General features: G+C 41.4%; 1 protein-coding gene across 19 annotated transcripts in view; it reads right to left on the minus strand.

Annotated features, from left to right (window-relative positions):
* Positions 1–5708, minus strand: part of RALGAPA2 (Ral GTPase activating protein catalytic subunit alpha 2) — a 326217-nt gene extending 320509 nt beyond the window's left edge. For 10 of the 19 annotated variants that reach the window (XR_010154291.1, XR_001712145.4, XM_063803184.1 and 7 more), the window contains exon 1: positions 5232–5708. Coding sequence is in view for 9 of the 19 variants with exons in the window: in XM_063803184.1 (XP_063659254.1) it covers positions 5232–5337 (106 nt within the window). In the remaining 10 variants the exon portion in view is untranslated. The remainder of the gene's footprint in view (positions 1–5231) is intronic. The other 9 variants (XM_063803193.1, XM_063803191.1, XM_063803190.1 and 6 more) reach the window with 7 other exon arrangements.
* Between the last annotated feature and the right edge of the window lie 13772 nt (positions 5709–19480).

The raw sequence follows: 19480 nt of genomic DNA on the forward strand, positions 1-19480 counted from the left end.
CTCCTATTATCCCAAATACCTACCACCAATTATCAAATTATAAAAAGGTGTTTATCGGTAGTCAGACTACAGTGAAAATGGCAGCCTCAATCCTTGCTGCTAGCAGGGCCAATGGAGCAACACTTAGAAAAGCACTGTGAAACAAGTCATCGAATGTTCAAACCCAGCAATCTTACTTCAATAAAATCTAAGGAAATATCGAAAAAGCTGCTTCTCAAGATGTTTACTGCAGTATTACTTCTATCAGGAAAGGGGAAGGAAGAAAAAAAAGGAAAGAAGGAAGGAGAGAAAAGAACAAAATTTCACAATCCAGGAAATGGTAGGCTAAATTATGGGATAGGGTCTCAACAAATGTTTGTACTTAAAAATGAGAGGAACAAAACATCAAAAATGCTAATGATAAAATAAAGACAACAGTTACAACTGTAAGTCAATTTGTTCCTACCTAGAGCAACATGAGCAACATATGCACAAAAGGAACTATACGACAATGCTATGTTTTGCTCTGTTTGTATATACAGCATTTGTGAGAGACGGTTCTCTACTCTCTGATCCAAACCCAGGTCACTTGATTTGACCTGAGTCTGGCTTCTGATCCCCCAGCCAGCCTCAGCTTCTGCTTGTCAGGCTACTGTTCCACTCCTTCCCCAGGACCCTACCCTACCCCTGGCCTATGCAGGACACTGGGGACATCCTCTGGGCAAGGGTCCTCAGTGCCCAACACCACACCTCACCATGTTACTTACCATCACTGTCATGTTACTTCTGCGACCAGCTCTTCCATCTTCCCCTGGTTGGAACTGACCTTCCCCTCTACTTTCCCAGATTCTAACCTTGCTATGTCCAGTGTGCAGCCACTAGTGACATATGGCTAATGAGCACTTGAAAAACAGCTAGTGTGAACTGATATGTGCTGTAAGTATACAATATACACTGAATTTCAAAAACTTCATATAAAAAAAGATGTAAAAAATACTGATAGCATTTTATATTGATTACCTGCAGATATAATATATATTAAATACATGGAGTTAAATAAAATGCACTATTAAAATTAATTTCACCTGATTCTTTTTACTTTTTAACATGTGGTCACTAAAAAAGATTAAAATTGCACATGTGGCTTACATTATATCTCTATTGGACAGAACTAGTCTAACCATTCTTTGGAACCCAGCGTAAGTAAAACGTTGATATGATTTGGCTGTGTCCCCATCTAAATCTCACCTGGAATTGTAATAATCCCCATATGTCAAGGGCCGGGTGGAGATAATTGAATCATGAGGGTGGCTTCCCCCATACTGTTCTCATGGTAGTGAATGAATCTCACAAGATCTGATGGTTTTATAAATGGGATTTCCCCTGCACAAGCTCTCTTGCCTGCCACATGTAAGACATGACTTTGCTTCTCATTCACCTTCTGCCATGATTGTGAGGCCTCCCGAGGCATGTGGAACTGTGAGTCAATTAAACCTCCTTCCTTTATAAATTACCCAGTCTCAGGTATGTCTTTATTAGCAGCGTGAGAACAGACTACTACAAATCTCCTTAAAGATGCCCCTATTTTTATGACATTCTTAATTATCTCTTTTGTTCTCTGAAATCCTATAATGGATTCTACCATATACCTGACCATCTAATTACATAACACACTATAAATTTACTATTATTTTGTATCTATTCTTCTCACTACATCAATGCCAGTTCTATATCCTAATTTAGGACTCATAGTAAGCACTCAACTTTTAATTAGAATCTGGCCAGGCATGGTGGCTTATGCCTGTAAGCCCAACACTTTGGGAGGCTGAAGTGGGAGGATCGTTTGAGTCTGTGAGCTCAAGACCAGCCTGGGCAACATGGCAAAACCCCGTCTTCTACAAAAAATACAAAAATCTGGCCGGACATGGTGGCTCACACCTGTAATCCCAGCTCTTTGGGAGGCCGAGTCGGGCAGATCACCTGAAGCCAGGACTTCAAGACCAGCCTGGCCAACACGGTGAACCCCTGTCTCTACTAAAAATACAAAAATTAGCCAGGCATGGTGGTACACACCTGTAATCCCAGCCACTCAGGAGGCTAAGGCATGAGAATTGCTTGAGCCCAGGAGGCGGAGGTTGCAGTGAGCCAAGATGGCACCACTGCACTCCAGCGTGGGTAACAGAGTGAGACTCCATCTCAAAAAAAAAAAAAAATACAAAAATGAGCCTAGTGTGGTGGTACATGCCTGTAGCCCCAGCTACTCCAGGGGCTGAGGTGGGAGATTACTCGAGCCAGGGAGGCCAAGGCTGCAGCAGTTGAGGCAAGATCAAACTACTGTACTCCAACGTGGACAACAGAGCAAAGACCCTGTTAAAAAAAAGACATGGAATCTTTGCTGGAGCAATATGGTAATACACAGGGTTTTTTGGTTTTTGTTTTGTCAACAGTGTAGGAAGAACTGGAAGTCACAGGACCTAACAGCTCTTCGTTCTTCCTCTAACATAAGTAAACCGTCTGCTACATGGCTTGACACATGTCAAGCCTGCCTGTGCCTCAGTTTACCCCTCCGTAAAATAAAGTTAATCATACCAGACCAGTCTATAGCCAGGTGAAAGTATCTACATCCAAATTGGAGTTATTACCATGATACTAAGAAATACTCTACTTCCACAGCTAATTTTATGTTTCTCACCCAGTTGTTTTAAATACAGACTACTTTTTAGGAAAAGAGAACAAATTCATCACTATTATCAAAAATAAGAAAGATGGAGAAAAATTACCTATCAAAATACTGGTCCTATCCTATTAATGGTGGGAGATATGTAATGGGAAAGAAACTGTTAAAGGCCTACTTCAAGCTGAAGTCATTTATTCATCATACTCACAATAATTCTTTAAAAAGCAAACATGACCATACCCATTTTACAGAGCAAAGAAACCGAGGTTCAAAGACAGGCTACGTAACTAGCTCAAGTCATGAAGCTGCAGGCGGCAGGGACAGGCGGCAAATACCCAACTAAGTGGCATAATCTTTGCATACTTAAAAAAAAACTTTATTATCACTTGAAGATAAAATATATGAAAAGCAAAAGTGTTATATAAATACACACATAAAAATACAATAGTAATTACTATTCGTTTCCTTCAAATAGTTTCCTTGATCTTGGCTTAATTCCTAACTTTCAGTTCAAGAGGCCTTTGTTTTCTAAGTAGACTTTTTTTCGAGTAGCAATGAAATAGAATATGTGATTAGGTAAGAACTAGTGCATTACGTACTACTTTTTAAGTCTTTAATAAATCACAGGAGCAAGTGAAAGTTTACATTAAATATTATGACTAGAATTCCTCAGACACATTTTACAAAAATCTAGTCCCTACAAAGATCAGAGTAATAAACAAAGCAAACTGGGCCACTCCACTAGTAAGTATATCAACAAAAAACATACACCTAAGGAAATATAAAAGAACCTCTCCATGTTACAAAACTGAGGTCATGATGAGTTCAGTGAAATGATAAAAGAAAGTTCCCTAAAATAAGACCTACACCTTAGAGTGAAACTACAATTTTACAAACTTGAATCAACTTTCTCAGAATGAGAACAATGTACTGTGTGCTAAGAAATAACCTGATCTAGGTTTACTTGATTCTGCCTTTATAAAATGTAGCCAACTTAATCTTGCAGACCTGGACAGAACAAAAGTTTAAACGCTAAAGCACAGAAAAAGTCTCAAAGTATCAAACGCTTTAAAACACAGCTCAACTCTCCTTTATCAAAAATGTCCCTGCAGTAGGTGTTAATCAGTCACTACCAGGAACTCCACACAATGCAACCTGTGTATTGTGCAACCTGTGCGTGCATGGTATCTACAGGAAGTAGAAAATTCAGTTTACCAAGAACGCCACACTTCACTCTCCACACTTCACTCTCAAAAGTCTTGAAAACGAATCCCTGTAACAGCAACTAATTTACATTTCATTTCAAACTGAACAAGTCAGTGTAACCTTAAGGAATGTGAGATTGTGAATAACTTCACTTGGCAAAATCAGGTGTGGTTTGGTTTGGCTTGGGTTCTTCTCCCCCTCAGAGGTAGAATATAAATAGAAATAATCAGCAACTTCTGATCTCATGAACAAGATCTTTATTTAAAATCTTCACACGTTAAATCATTTTATGCAATATTCTTTCAAGTGACAGACACATTAGCACTAGGCGATTTTTGTGAATTTTAGGACTAAAAGACACCTGGAAGAAACATAAGGTGTTCTTTCCTTCGCCACCAAATACACAGGCAAGTGTGTCTATAGACAGCAAAGGTGTTTTCATCCTAAAGAAAAGTTAAGACTTAGGATGTAAAAAAATACAGAAAACAAAACAAAGCCTAGGCGAACCAGCTACAGATCACATGCAGCAGGTGACAGGAAGCCTTGTGGACACCTCACACCCACAGGGGTGAGCTTCATCACAGGTCAACTCCAAGCCCACCTGAGCTCCTCAGAACCTCCACCTGGCAGGCCATAAACCAGAAGGTGGCAGACAGCATCACTGTCATGCCGGTAATAAAGGAGAAGCAGCCTCCCTGAACCCAAGAAAACCAACCCTCTATCCAAGCAGGAAGAGAAGGCCCCTTCACACCAAGGACACAAAGAAACTGAAGCAGCCAGACCCAAAATAAAAATCAAATTTAAAAAGCAGCATGGGAAGACAGATGACAAATCTGTGCTGGGATCGCTTGGAATCTCGGTCTATATGGGGGTCTCACACTCAAAAGTAAAAATAAAATTTAAAAGGGGGATGACAGAGAAGAGAGCCCAATTAGGTCTGTGCTGGGTTCACTTGGGGTCTCGGTCTACTTAGGGTCTCAGACTCAAAAATAAAATTTTAAAAATGAAAGGGGGAGGTGACAGTTCAATGTGTGCACGTGATGACCACTTGGGATCCGGTTCACTTGCTGGGAGGACAGGGGACAGGTACCTCTGTGCCCGGCCTCCAGGTTCTCCGGGAGCGCAGGCGCCCAGCGAGAATCTGGGCTAAGTTTAACTCGAGGGCGACGGGAGCAGTGCCCGAGGGCCAGGCTGCGGCTTTCTGGAAACAAAGCCCCGGGGGTCCAAGCCCAGATCCAGGGAAGGGGGTCGGACGCCCACCCATCCCCCTCCCCAGCCTCCCAGCCACCGACCCCTGCACAGAGGAGCGCCCTCCCGGCAGGTGCCCCTAACCCGGCGCCCCGACCCCCGCGCCCGGCGCGCGCCTCACCCAGCAGCGCCCGCAGGTGCTTCAGGCGGGTCAGCACGTCCTTCTTCGGGTCCAACACCTTCTGGGTGGACTTCTTCACATCCCCGTGGCTCCTTCGGGAGAACATCCCGCGGCAAGAAGCCCGGGCCCCGCCGGCGGGGCAGTAGGCGCCTGCGCCACGCGAATCAAAGCATAGGGTCGAGGCCGGCGCGTGTCGCGCGGGCCACTCGCCGCCCCCAGCCCCGCTGCTGCCGCCGCCGCCGCCGCCGCCTCAGCTGTGGCTCCAGGAAGGAGGGGCGGGCCGGTCACGGCGAGGGGCGGGGCAGGAAGGCGGTGACGAAGGGGAACCGAAGGCCCCGCCCCGCGGGAGGTGCCGGCCGGCCCCTTGGGCGCTACGCACGCGCACACAGGCCGAACTCTTCTGGTGGGACACTAGCCCGTCCGCGCCAAAACCTAGCGGGGACGCGCTCAGAGGGCCGAGAAGGCGCCTCGAATCACAAAGGAGCTTCTCTCACGCACACGTTGTACTACAAGTCCCGAGATGCACCGCGAGACAGTCCTCCAATCAGGCTGGCGGTCTTCGGCACGATGGGAGTCAGTGGGCCGGCATTGGGCACGTCGCCCCGCCTTGCCGCGGGCCGCAAGTGCTCCTGGGAAATGAAGTTCTCCAGCCCGCGACGCGCTGCGATCTCTTTTCCAGGGTCGCAGAAGCGCAGGGCGGCCTCTGTCCGTCCCCTGCCCCGGCAGCCTAGATCGCCCGTGGTTTCACCCTCCCTCCTGCGCACCCACCCCATTTTCCTCTAGTGCAACGTGAACCACACACGCCCAAAAATCTCAGTAAGAAAAGTGTCAAGGCTTTTCAAATGCAAACTATTTTTAGGTTTAGCTTCTGGATTCACACAAGGGAGCGAGTCGAAGCCCCTCTGACGGTGTCGAAATCGCAGCTCTAATTTCACACTAAAATGAGTTGCTTTGGCACTAGGGAAGAGCGTGCCCCGGTGAGGAGTTCAGCCGGCCCCTAGGTTCCTGGAACCCAACCTCACTTGGGGTATGGAGGTCGCTCGCTCAGAGGGCTCCTTGGGATCTTGCCTCTTTGTAGGAAGGGTGCGTTATCTGTTGTGCAAGCCACATGGCGATCCAGTAGCAGAACCAGAAATAGAACCTGAGGGATCTGACTCAGGCCTGTATACTTTTTAAAGCCAGGCGCTTATTCCCTGGGGCAAGACTTTGAGCTGGAAGATGGTCAGGAGATTTCTTACACTGTAGGATTGTATAGTGGCATCCGAATCCTGCAAGTTTTGACATCCTTTCAGCTTTTTCAGCAAGTACTTAAGGTAGAATCACGTGGTTTCCATCCAAATTGGGACAACACAACTGTCTTTTTCTCCTCTAGCTGAACTATAACTTGAGGGAAGAGACCAGGATTTACACGCCTTTGTATCCCCATCCCTCAGCACAGTATTTGGCCCATAGGGTCACTCAATAAAAGTTTATTAAATGAAATACAATAAAAAGCTAAAGTAGTCCTACATATTTCAACCAGGCAGGCGAAAAGGAAAAAATAAATAAATAAACTCGCAGTTTTAGAGCGTCTCTCTATTTTTAGATTTGTGTAATATTCCTTTGTATAGACACATTCATACAAAGGAATATTACTCAGCAATAAAAAAGAACAGACTACTGATAAACCCAATAACATGGATCACTCTCAGACCCGGAGATGAAAGCCCCATGCTCAAGATGATGGCAGAGCGGCCCTACCAGCCTGAGTCCCCAGATGATAACACAGATCAGGACCACAAACTTCTAAAAGTGTAACAAGAGAGCAAAATAATGTCTTATCTTAAGTCAAGGCATTTTGAGAGTCTTCGTTACAGCAGTTGAGCTTGTACCTGATTACACATAGTAAACCACAATGTTCACTGTCCAATTCCTTTAGGAGAAGATACCTTTCCTTACACTGACTGAAAAAATAGAATATACTTGTCTTAGGAAACTCCATTTTTTTTATTGCAAAGCAAGCTGCCATCATCATCAAACATTTATTGAGCACCTGCAATGTGTAAGGTATGATTCTAAACCTTGGAGATAAAAGATGTATAAGGTGCATCCTCCTGACCTCCAATGCTTCCAATCTAGTTAAGGAGGCTGAGCGATTAGATACATGTGGGAATAAATGGCAGTGTACAGTGAACATGTGATACTATCAAGCTTGGTAATGCCAGAAACAGGCATCTGTGCATATAAATTCATCTCACCCATCATATCTAGCCTTTACCCAGTAATGAAAATGTAGAACTCCAAATCCTTCTCTTAAAAAGGAAGAAACATATAGTATTATTATGTTGGTACTTTTTCACCCACTTGCATATTCCATATGGCTCTTCTTATTTTCTGTTGTTCTTTCTAAACTCGTTCCTGCTGGGCTGTGAACTCTTTGAGGGCTTCACTTGCTTTGTACTGAATTCTTTATCCCTGGAGTTATAGAGTGCCAAGTGTTATGCAGACATTAAGTGCTGTTGAATGAATGTCCTACAGTAATCAGCAAATAAGAATAATGAGATCAAAAGTTTAAAACTTGCAATGCAAATTAAAACTACTCTGAAATATCATTTGAATTAGAAAAAACAAACAAACAAAAAACCTCTACAGAGACAAGGTGTGATAACACACTCTGGTCTGGTGGCAGAGCTATAGAAAGCATAGCTGGTAGAAATGTTAGATGCTACAACTCCTATGGAAGGAAATTTGGCAAAAATAAATATTTGCCTTTTGACCCAGAATTTCAATTTCTTTTTTCTTTTTTTCTTTTTTTTTTTTTTTTTTTGAGATGAAGTCTGGCTCTGTCACCCAGGCTGGAGTGCAGTGGAGCTATCTCGCCAGGTCCAAACGATTCTCCTGCCTCAGCCTCCCGAGTAGCTGGGATTACAGGCGTGTGCAACCACGACTGGCTAATTTTTTTGTATTTTTAGTGGAGAGGGGGTTTTGTCATGTTGGCCAGGCTGGTCTTGAACATCTGACCTCAGGCGATCCATGGGCTTTGGCCTCCCAAGTTTTGTTGTTGTTGTTTTTTTGACAGTCTTGCTCTGTCCCCCAGGCTGGAGTACAGTGGTGTGATTTCAGCTCACTGCAACTTCTGCTTATCAGGTTCAAGCGATTCTCCTGCCTCAGCCTCCTGAGTAGCTGGAATTACAGGCATGTGCCACCATGCCTGGCTAATTTTTGTATTTTTAGTAGAGACAGAGTTTCACCATGTTGGCCAGGCTGCTCTTGAACGCCTGACCTCAAGTGATCCATGGGCCTCAGCCTCCCAGAATGCTGGGATTACAGGTGTGAACCACCACACCCAGCCAGAATTTTGACTTCTAAGAATCTACCCTGCAGATATTCTAATATATAACACTGGAAGGATTTAAAAAAAAACCTTAACATTAATGCCTACCTAAGTGGGATAGAGGATGAGGTGGAAAGGACTCAGTGTCCTCTCTGAGTATATCTTTTTATATTTTTTTCATTTTTGAACCATGTAAATGTTTTCCATATTCAAAAATTGAAACAGAAAAAGACAAGCCTGAAAATAAAAAATAAATGGAAAAAATAAAACTAACAATATATGTAATTGGTAGGATAACTCTATGGAGAAATAAATATAAAACCATGCATGGAAGTTTATTCCTTTCACCACTATTTATAATAGCCAATGTAGTGGGTTGAACAGTGCCCACCCTTCCCCCAAAAAAGATATGTCTATGTCCTAATCCCTGAAAACTGTGACTGAGACTTTATTTGGCAGAAGGATCTTTGCAAATATAATAAGATCCTCAGTTATCTGGGTAGACCCTAAATCCAATGACAAATGTGCTTGTAAGAAACAAAAGAAGTGAAAACATAGAAACAAAGGAGAAGGGCACATGAAGACCAAGGTAGAGATTGAGGTTATGGAGCCACAAACAAAAAGACCCTTATAGCCAAGAGAAACTGGAAGAGGCAAGAAAGGATTCTCCCTTGGAGTCTTCCAGAGGAAGCCCAACACCTTGATTTCAGACTTCAGGATTCCAGAACCGTGAGAAAATAAATTTCTGTTGTTTTAAGCCACCCAATTTGTGGTAATCTGTTGCAGCCACTCTAGAAAACGAATATGACCAGATACCAGAGAGAACCCTGTGATTGTCTAACAAGGTACCTATATACACATACATCTATAAGTGGCTAATTTAATTCAGTTCATCCACACAGTGTAGCACTATGGAGTACTATGCAGCTGATTAAAAATAATGGGAAAATTTCCCGTGTACTGACTTGACATAATTTTCCAGATACGTTGTTAAATATAAAAGGAACAGAATATTAAAAATTTTTTTTCAAAAAGAAACACTGGAAGGATAAATAAAAAGCTAACATCAATTCCTACCTAAGTGGGATGGAGGATGAGGTGGAAAGGAATGAAACAGGGTCCTCTCTGAGTATACCTTTTTATATTTTTTTCACTTTTGAACCATGTAAATGTTTTACGTATTCAAAAATTAAAATAGAAAAAGACAAACCTGAAAATCAAAAATAAATGAAAAAATAAACCCAACCGTATATGTAATTGGTAGCATAACTATATAGAGAAAATAATTATTTCAAGTGATTTTTGAAAACAGTATTCTGATTGTACCTCCTTAGAGGGATGTATTCTAAGGGCAAAAAGATCTGCAAAGAATTAATAATTATTATTAAGAACCAAGATTTTCAGTGTAAGAGAAAGGAGATACAAAAATATCACATCAAAGAAAATGTGAAAACTCTGTAATACTAGATTTTACTTCAAATATCTATTTGCACTCATAATTTAAAAATACAGCATGTGTTGGCCGGGCGTGGTGGCTCATCCCTGTAATCCCAGCACTTTGGAAGGCCAAGGCAGGTGGATCACAAGGTCAGGAGACTGAGACTATCCTGGGCAACGTGGTGAAACCCTGTCTCTACTACAAATGCAAAAATTAGCTGGGCGTGGTGATGCATGCCTGTAATCTCAGCTACTGGGGAGACTGAGGCAGGAGAATCGTTTGAACCAGGGAGTTGGAGGTTGCAGTAAGCCGAGATGACACCACTGCACTCAGTCTGGCGACGAAGCGAGACTCCATCTCAAAAAAAAAAAAAAACTAAACAAAAACAAACAAACGAATGTCATACATGAATGAAATGAATGAATAAAAAGAAGGCCATACATTCTTTTCTATTTGCTGGACGCAGTGGCCCACACCTGTAACCCCAGCACTTTGGGAGGCCGAGGCAGACGGATCACTTGAGGTCAGGAGTTCGAGATCAGCCTGGCCAACATGGTGAAACCCTGTCTCTACTAAAAATACAAAAGTTAGCCGGGTGTGGTGGCAGGCACCTGTAATCCCAGCTACTTGGGAGGCTGAGCTGGATTGCTTGAACTGAGAGTCAGAGGTTGCAGTGAGCCAAGAACACGCCAGGGCACTCCAGCCTGGGCCACAGAGCAAGACTTCATCTAAAAAAAACAAAAAAAAAAAGAAAAGAAAAAGAAAAAAAACAGATATGCAGTTGTCCAACAATATTTATAAAAAGACTTTTTTTTTTTTTTTTTGAGATAGAGTCTTGATCTGTAGCCCAGGCTGGAGTGCAGTGGCGCATCTCGGCTCACTGCAAGCTCCTCCTCCTGGGTTCATGCCATTCTCCTGCCTCAGCCTCCCAAGTAGCTGGGACTACAGGCGCCCACCACCACGCCCGGCTAATTTTTGTTTTTTTAGTAGAGACGGAGTTTCACTGTGTTAGCCAGGATGGTCTCGATCTCCTGACCTCGTGATCCATCCGCCTTGGCCTCCCAAAGTGCTGGGATTATAGGCGTGAGCCACCACACCCGGCCTATAAAAAGACTTTCTTTCCCACATTGAATTAACTTGGAGCATTGATCAGTTATCAATCAACCGTGTATGTATCTATTTCTGGATTCTCTGTTCTGTTTCATTGATCCAGTTGTTTAATCCTAGACCATTACCCCTCTGTCTTAAGCTTTATTGAAAGTCTTGATTTCAGGTAATGTATATTATCTTTGTTCAAGATTATTTTGGGTATCTAGGTCCTCTCCAATTCCATATAAATTTTAGAATCAGTTTGCCTATTTCCTTAAAAAAAAAAATCTGCTGTGTGTTCTTGTTCTTCTAATCTCTGTAAGTGCTAGAAGCAATCATCCCCAGTGGTAATGGGATATTGGTTTCCAAATACCATTCTCCATCCTAAGTAATCAGGTTCTTTTTTTTTTTAATGAAGTAATTTTTAAAAAAAGTAGAGAGAGGGTTTTGTCATGTTGCCCAGACTGGTCTCGAACTCCTGGACTCAAGCAATCTGCACACCTCGGCCTCTCAAAATGCTAGGATTACAGGCGTGAGCCAGCACACACACAGCCATAATCAGAGTTCTTTAGAAAAATGGCTGATTCCAGGTCTGGGGCAAGGAAAATATAGGGAATACATAAAAAACTGTACTCAAAGGTCAACGGGAAAGACTCAAAACAAAGGAGTCTATGGCCAAATGTGGGATAATTTGATCGTCAAAAAGAATAATGACTGTGATTGATTATAAATAAAAATTCAGTCCTGGCATGATGGCTCATGCCAGTAATCCCAACACTTTGGGAGCCTGAGGCAAGAAGATCACTTGAGCCCAGGAGTTTGAGACTGAACTGGACAACATAGGAAGACCCTGTCTCTCCATAAAATAAAATTTTTAAATGTAATAAATACATAAATAAAAATTCAGGAATCTATAATGATATTCAAAAGACTTTTTTTTTTTTTTTTTTTGAGACTGTGTCTTGCTCTGTTGCCCAGGCTGGAGTGCAGTGGTGCGATCTCAGCTCACTGCAAGCTCAGCCTTCCGGGTTCACACCATTCTCTCGCCTCAGCCTCCTGAGTAGCTGGGACTACAGGCACCCACCACCACGCCCGGCTAATTTTTTTTTTTTTGTATTTTTAGTAGAGACAGGGTCTCACTGTGTTAGCCAGGATGGTCTCAATCTCCTGACCTCATGATCCACCCACCCTGGCCTCCCAAAGTCCTGGGATTACAGGCATGAGCCACCGTGCCTGGCCTCAAAAGATTTTTTTAATGTACTAGGTAAATATTTCAAGCAAAGGACATTTCTTACACCTTTGTTGATTTCAGCAGACTTTCATCTGGCTAAAATCTTTTCTCAGTAACAAGTTGGAAACTTGATCTGAACTGGGTGTGTACTTTAAGATCCTAATCAACCAGGCACAGTGACTCACACTAACACTTTGAGAGACTGAGGTAGGAGGATCATTTGAGCTCAGGAGTTCAAGACCAGACTGGGTAATATAGTGAGACCCCATCTCTACAAAAAAAATATCAAAAATTTAAAAAATTAGCCACTCGGGAGGCTGAGGCAGGTGGATTGCTTGAGCCTGAGGTGCAGTGAGCCATGATCCCACCACTGCACACCAGACTGGGTGACAGAGCAAGACCCTGTCTCAAAATAAATAAATAAATAAATAAATAAATAAATAAATAAAAGCAACAAAGAAAAAGAAAAAAGTTCCTAACCACAGGACAATGCAGAGATCTGTCATCCTCTCTCTTCATCACATACCAGAGAAGCATCATGCTTTCCTGATAACACCAAATTGGATTTGATCTTTCAGGAAAACAGTAAACATGACAAAGTAAGCAAAATGGGATGAGAGATCAAGAAGGCCTCAATTCATTCATCAATTCTTCAATTTATTCATCAATAAACTCATCAATATCTGATGTTGTCTGGAGTAAAATTTCAGATTTTTTGTTTTTGTGTATAAATTCAAACCAACGAAGAGTTATTGAACAAATGCTATAGCTAAATTGTGATGACCATAGTTTTGCATTTTCCCGTTCTTTTCTATTGTACTGAAAAATGGTCTTTCAGGGCCCTATGTGACAACTGCAACTTGGGTAATCTTTGAGATTAAATATTTATCAAACAACTCTACAATTCATTGTTGCCAGGCTTGCGCCCATCACAGCGCCAGAGTCAACACTCAATCAATAATTGCTGAATGAAAAAATTCATTCACTTACTTGCTCATTAATATCTCAGTATTGTAATTAGGGAATTACAGTTCAGTACAATGTTTTCAAATTAATTAAAGTTTTATGCACCTAAATTTTAAAATTTTACTCTTCTTTTCCTAGAACTTTTTCTAAAATATGCCTTGGGCTTCCTGTCTGCTTAAGCAAATTAGTCATTTGTGAAACCGTAATTTATCCTTCCCCTCCCCACTCCACCCGCCCCGTCTTTTTCTAAATTGTTGTTACTACTTGCAACAAAGGAGAAATGCCTGGTAGGCCCTCCCCATCTAATGTCAACCATCTCTTTCCCAAACACTCAATCACTGCTATCACAGACAATTTGTTTGCCTTTTTAACTTCAATAATTGGAATCATTCTAGATGCACAGAACTTCAAGCACTGTAGTTTCCAGATAACCTAAAAGTTACTGGATGGGGCACAGTGGCTCATGTTTGTAATCCCAGCACTTTGGGAGCCTGAGGCAGAAGATCACTTGAAACCAGGAATTCAAGACCAGCCTGGACAATTTAGCAAGACTCCATGTGTACAAAAAAATGAAAAATTAGTTGGGCAAGGTAGCATGTACCTGTAGTCCTAGTTACTGGAGAGGCTGAGGTAGGAGGATCACTTGAGTCCAGGACTTTGAGGGTGCATTGAGGTATGATCGTGCCACTGCACTCCAGCCTGGGTGACAGAGCAAAAATCTTGTCTCTAAAACAATATATATAAAAATAATTTAAAAGTTCTTGTGGCATGTGTGTTTGTGAGTTTCTCAGGTAAAACATAGCTAAAAGCATACAGAGTAAGCGGAAAAGAAAGACGCAGTCTGAAAAGAGAAAAAAGAATGTCCCAGAGGAGTTCAGCAGGCTTAAAAATATTCTCCAAGTAGACAGTGATGTCTTAATGAAAGACGTTTAAGGATAGCAACTGTGGTGATGTCCAAACATTGACCTAGGCTGGGTGCAGTGGCTCAGGCCCGTAATCCCAGCACTTTAGGAGGCCAGGGTGGGAGGATTACTTGAGGCCAGGAGTTAGAGACCAGCCTGGGCAACATGGCAAGACCCTGTCCCTACAAAAAGTTAAGAGAATTAGCTGGCTGTGGTGGCACGCTCCTGTAGTCCCAGTTACCAGAAGTCTGAAGAAGGAGGATCACCTGAGCCCAGGAGTTCAAGGCTGCAGTGAACGATGGTGGCGCCACTGCACTCCAGCCTGAGTGATCGTGTCTCGAAAAAGAAAGAAAGAGAGAGAGAGGAGAAAAGAAAAGAAAGAAAGAAAATGCACTGTCAGCTAAAAGATGAAAAAGAGGACATGAAAATGGAAACTGAGATTAAGAGAAACAAAAAGACTTCTAGACCAGAATGGACAGTACCCAATATGGATTAATCAAAGGCAAAGAAAAAGGACAAAGGCAAAGCAAGATAAAAGAAAGGGGAAAAGCAAACCAAATGCAGTGAAGGCAGAGAAGGGTTTGGCCTGGTAGATCCTTAAAACCTTGGGGCTGGGGCCAGGCGCCACAGCTCATGCCTGTAATCACAACACTTTGGGAGGCCTAGGCAGGCAGATTGCTTTGAGCTCAGGAGTTAGAGACCAACCTGGGCAACATGGTGAAAACCCATCTCTACAAAAAATTACAAAATAAATTAGCCAGTCTTGGTGATGCACGCCTGTAGTCCCAGCTACTTGGGAGGCTGAGGCAGGAGAATCGCTTGAACCCAGGAGGCAGAGATTGCAGTGAGTTGAGATCGTGCCACTGCACTCCAGCCTGGGTGACAGAGCAAGATCCTATTCTAAAACAAATAAACAAAAATTTGGAAATGCCATGAGACAGTTGATTGAGGAGAATGTATACAAATGCATACTTTGATTTCAGCTCCCACCAAATGAAAACTATTTCTTTTCATATTTTAACTTGGCCTTTTTTATTGAATTCAAACCCAATGTAACTCCTCAAGTTTGTTTTGGGAACTTGAATAAAATATTATCTTTGGCGCATGAAAACCACATTGATATTTTAATTGGATGCTACTCAGTATTCAGGTATCAAGCATCAAAATTCTGTCAAGTATTAATGTGGTTGTAATTGTCCTTACAACTAAGTAATTATAGTCAGGAAACATAAAACAATGATATACTGACAAATTTTCTTAACTCAGATTTAAAGAAAGCTGTTATGTAAGCATATCAGTTATTATAAAAAGCATAAAATTTATAAAAATATAACATTTTGGGAGGCCGAGGCAGACAGATCACTTGAGGTCAGGAGTTCAAGACCAACCTGCCCAACATGATGAAACCCTGTCTCTACTAAAAATACAAAAATTAGCCGGGCATGGTGGCACATGCCTATACTCCCAGCTACTCAGGAGGCTGAGGCAGGAGAATCGCTTGAACCCAGGAGGTGGAGGTTGCAGTGAGCTGAGATCGTGCCACTGCATTCCAGTCTCGGTGACAGGGCGAGACTCAATCTCAAAAAATAATAATAATAATAATAATAATATAACATTAGTGGATCTTATAAACAATGCTTGTGTGGGGTTTTGATTCTGTATAATTCAGAATAAAAGATATTTTGTGTATAAAGATAAATTTTAAAAATACATTAAAAGTTACTGTTTTATTTTTTGATTTTTCTTTCATCGGAGAGTTTTTTTAGCTTGGGAGGATTTACTTTTTCAGACTGACAAAAATATCTTGTGCTTGCATGTTAATCCCAATTATCATGAATATTATGTTAATTTGAGTGTGTGAGAAAATTCCATTTTTAGCCACAAATTTTCCTATTGGATAAGCTCATTGTGTCTATCCTTAGGAGCAAGATCTTTTAGGATGTCATGCATGCTGTGTGTCCTCATTTGGATGCCACTTTGCAATCTGATTTTCTTTTTGTTTTTTCTTTTTTAAACAAGGCCTCACTCTGTCACCCATGCTGGAGTATAGTGGCATAATTGTAGCTCACTGAAGTCTCAAAATCCCGGGCTCCAGCGAGCCTCCCACCTCAGCCTCCCAAAGCACTGGAACTAGAGATGTCAGCCACTGCATTTGGTCCTTATTTTCTATAAAACAGAAATTATAGTCCAATAAATTCAAGGTTTTTTTCTTGTATCAGCTTTCACTCTGAAATTTTGACCTAACATCTCCTCAATATCTATGTTGTGTCCGAGAATATATACCTGCCTAAAATTCCTAAGAAAGAAAGGACGATGACGTTTCATAAGAATGATACCCTTGGCGGGGCGCGGTCCCTCATGCCTGTAATCCCAGCACTTTTGGAGGCCGAGGTGGGCGGATCACCTGCAGTCGGGAGTTAGAGACCAGCCTGATCAACATGGAGAAATCCCATCAGGAACAAAAATACAAAATTAGCTGGGTGTGGTGGCGTATGCCTGTAATCTCAGCTATTCAAGAGGCTGAGGCAGGAGAATCACTTGAACCCAGGAGGTGGAGGTTGCAGTGAGCCTAGATCGCACCATTGCACTCTAGCCTGGGCAACAAGAGGGAAACTCCATCTCAAAAAAAAAAAAAAAAAAAAAGAGACCCTAATGTCTCTGTTTTCCAGATGGCACTATAACTGTATACACTGAAAATATATATTATCTCCAAAAATATCTCCTATTAGTTTATTTTATAATGGGAAACTACTAGTTTCTTTTCTTTCCAAATATCTGTCGAGCAAGAAAATTTAATACTTTAAACTTGACTATAAATAATTTTATATGAGAATATCACTTAAGGCAGACTTTTAAAAGTTTTAGAAAATGTACTAGCCATTTTGATATGTCTGATGGATGCCTGATAACAGAGTAATGCCTGAGGGAAAAGAAAACCAATCATTTTTCTAAATTTATTCAAGCAGATGTATTCACAGCTGTACATTTCAACCACAGTGTCATCTGCTTTGGATATATTTTCATTTTTTAATCATCAGAGCAGTGTCAGTATATCAACATTGAATCATGGATATACATCAACATTAGAAAAATATAACCCCAAGGGTACATACCATGAGAACATTTATAAGTGAAAAAACATATCTTTGAATGATAATGTTGGGAAAATCAGGAATCATGGAAACTGTCTAAGCAATAAATAAGACTGAATAGAAGACGATTCACAAAGTCTAGAGAAAGATGAAGTTACACAAAGTGAGAAGCCTGCAGAAGTGTGTTCATTACCTCACACTGTCCCTGGTAGACAAGGTGCCACCATTAGATTTAATATTAGATAAGATGTTCTCCTTGATTTAGAACTAAGTGTTAGGTTTTCTAAAAACAAAAACAGATAATGGAATGTCAACAAAAACTATTCATTCAAAATGGAGACATTCATCACACGGTTTGTTTTATTTGGTAATTCCTATAATTTTCTAGAAAAAAAATCTCAAAGTAATTCTTGGGAAACATAGTAATTGTTGGGAAACATAATACAATAATACAAATTTTTTACTAATCCACATATGGATTCACATATATGTCTTAAATTGAGACTCTTTTTACCTGGTGTTTCAGACAGAATCCTTAGTTGTAAGCAACAGAAACTGGCTTTTTAAGTGAAAGACAACTCACTGGAAGAATGTCAGGCTCACAAAATCAGTGGGAGATTGGAGAACCAATAATTAGAAAAGTAGAAACTCAGCAAGCTCCAGGTGGCCTGGACAGGTCACAGAATATGCTGTGTAGTATCAGCATACTATAGCTTTCATAACAACAAAGGACCCCTAGCCATCCCTCACATCCTCAAATTCAAAGTCTCAACAAAGAATGACCAGTTGGCTAAATGTTGGTCAGATGCCCAGTCTATACATTCACCCTGCTGGCTGCCATGGGACAGAAAATCTGAGGTACTAGACCACTTTGTAGTAGGAGGTGGGCACCACTTCCAAGCAAAACTATACAGGATAGGAAATCCCCTACCTCCCAAAAATGGGGAGTTTTGTTGGAGGAAGGGCTTTTGGATGCTGAATAGCTAAAATAACAGCAACAACTACAAATCAATACATCTTCCACAAAGCAATAAAGAGAATGGAATCCTTATTATTTACCATTCACTTGGCATAAATTAATGTCTGTCCTGGAATATGGGAATTGCCCACTTAATCGGGCTGATTTATAATTAAGATCTTGTACTTTAGTAAGATGATTGAAATATGTAGTTTACTCCTTTCAGTAAATCCTTGAGCAAGAATTATATTTGATAGTTTTTTTCTGAATTTTAACTGGGAAATCCCTGATGTTACTTATACTTAGGGTATATATGAATTATGCAAATATTAGACTCATCATAGTAAATAATTGGAAAGATGTGGATCATATTTTTAAGAATTTAAGAATTCATATGTCACAGAGCATCACTAAGACATTCCCTTGACATCTTCAAAACACTGCCCTTCAGGAACCTTTCTCTTTATATTATTCTTCTTTGTCTGTTCTTATTTTTCTTCTTTTCTCTGAATTGAGCTTTCCCTTTATAAGCCACCCTAATATTTATCACTTTTTATTGTCCTTCTTGGCAATCTTTTTGATCCAGTCAGTAGTCTTGAGTCCCTACCCTGTGCTAGTTTCATGCATGGCAATGAAGTTATAAAGATAAGAATACAGCCCTAAGCCCCAGAGACACTGCAGTCTAATAGAGGAGACATTCACAGCCCTGACCTCAGAGAACTCACAGGCCAGTATAGGAGACAGACACCTAACTAAATAATAGTAATTAACAATAGCGACATGTACTCGGCAGTATAGGAGAGACCAGGGAGAACTGGGCAGTGGGAATAAGAGGGGAGCTCAGAGAAGGCTTCCTGGTGGAGGTGACACCTGAATTGGGGAAAGGAGCTGAATGCACCAAGGTCAAGGCAAGGAGGTGAGATGCAATGGGCTCTGTGAGGCTCACCAGAAGCAGATTGGTTTTGTGTGGTTATCACCCAGGTTTGTGCTTGTGGCTGTATTCCACATACTATAGGGGTCACGGAAATGTGTATGTGTTCTTGTAGCCCTGTGAAAACAGAAAGAACAGCAGGGCCAAATGATCATAAAAGGCAATGATGCCAAAATGGGGAGACAAGTGAACTTCCTTGGAATGTGTGGAAGGCAGGATAGGATGACAGCAGACCTAAAGGCTCCAATTCCCAGTCTTTTCCCATTACTAGCTGTGCAGTGTTCAATGGGTGACTGAATTCTCCAAGACTCTCCAAGACTCAGTTTTCC

The sequence above is a fragment of the Pan troglodytes genome, chromosome 21, assembly GCF_028858775.2.
Source record: "Pan troglodytes isolate AG18354 chromosome 21, NHGRI_mPanTro3-v2.0_pri, whole genome shotgun sequence".
Taxonomy (NCBI): Eukaryota; Metazoa; Chordata; class Mammalia; order Primates; family Hominidae; genus Pan; species Pan troglodytes.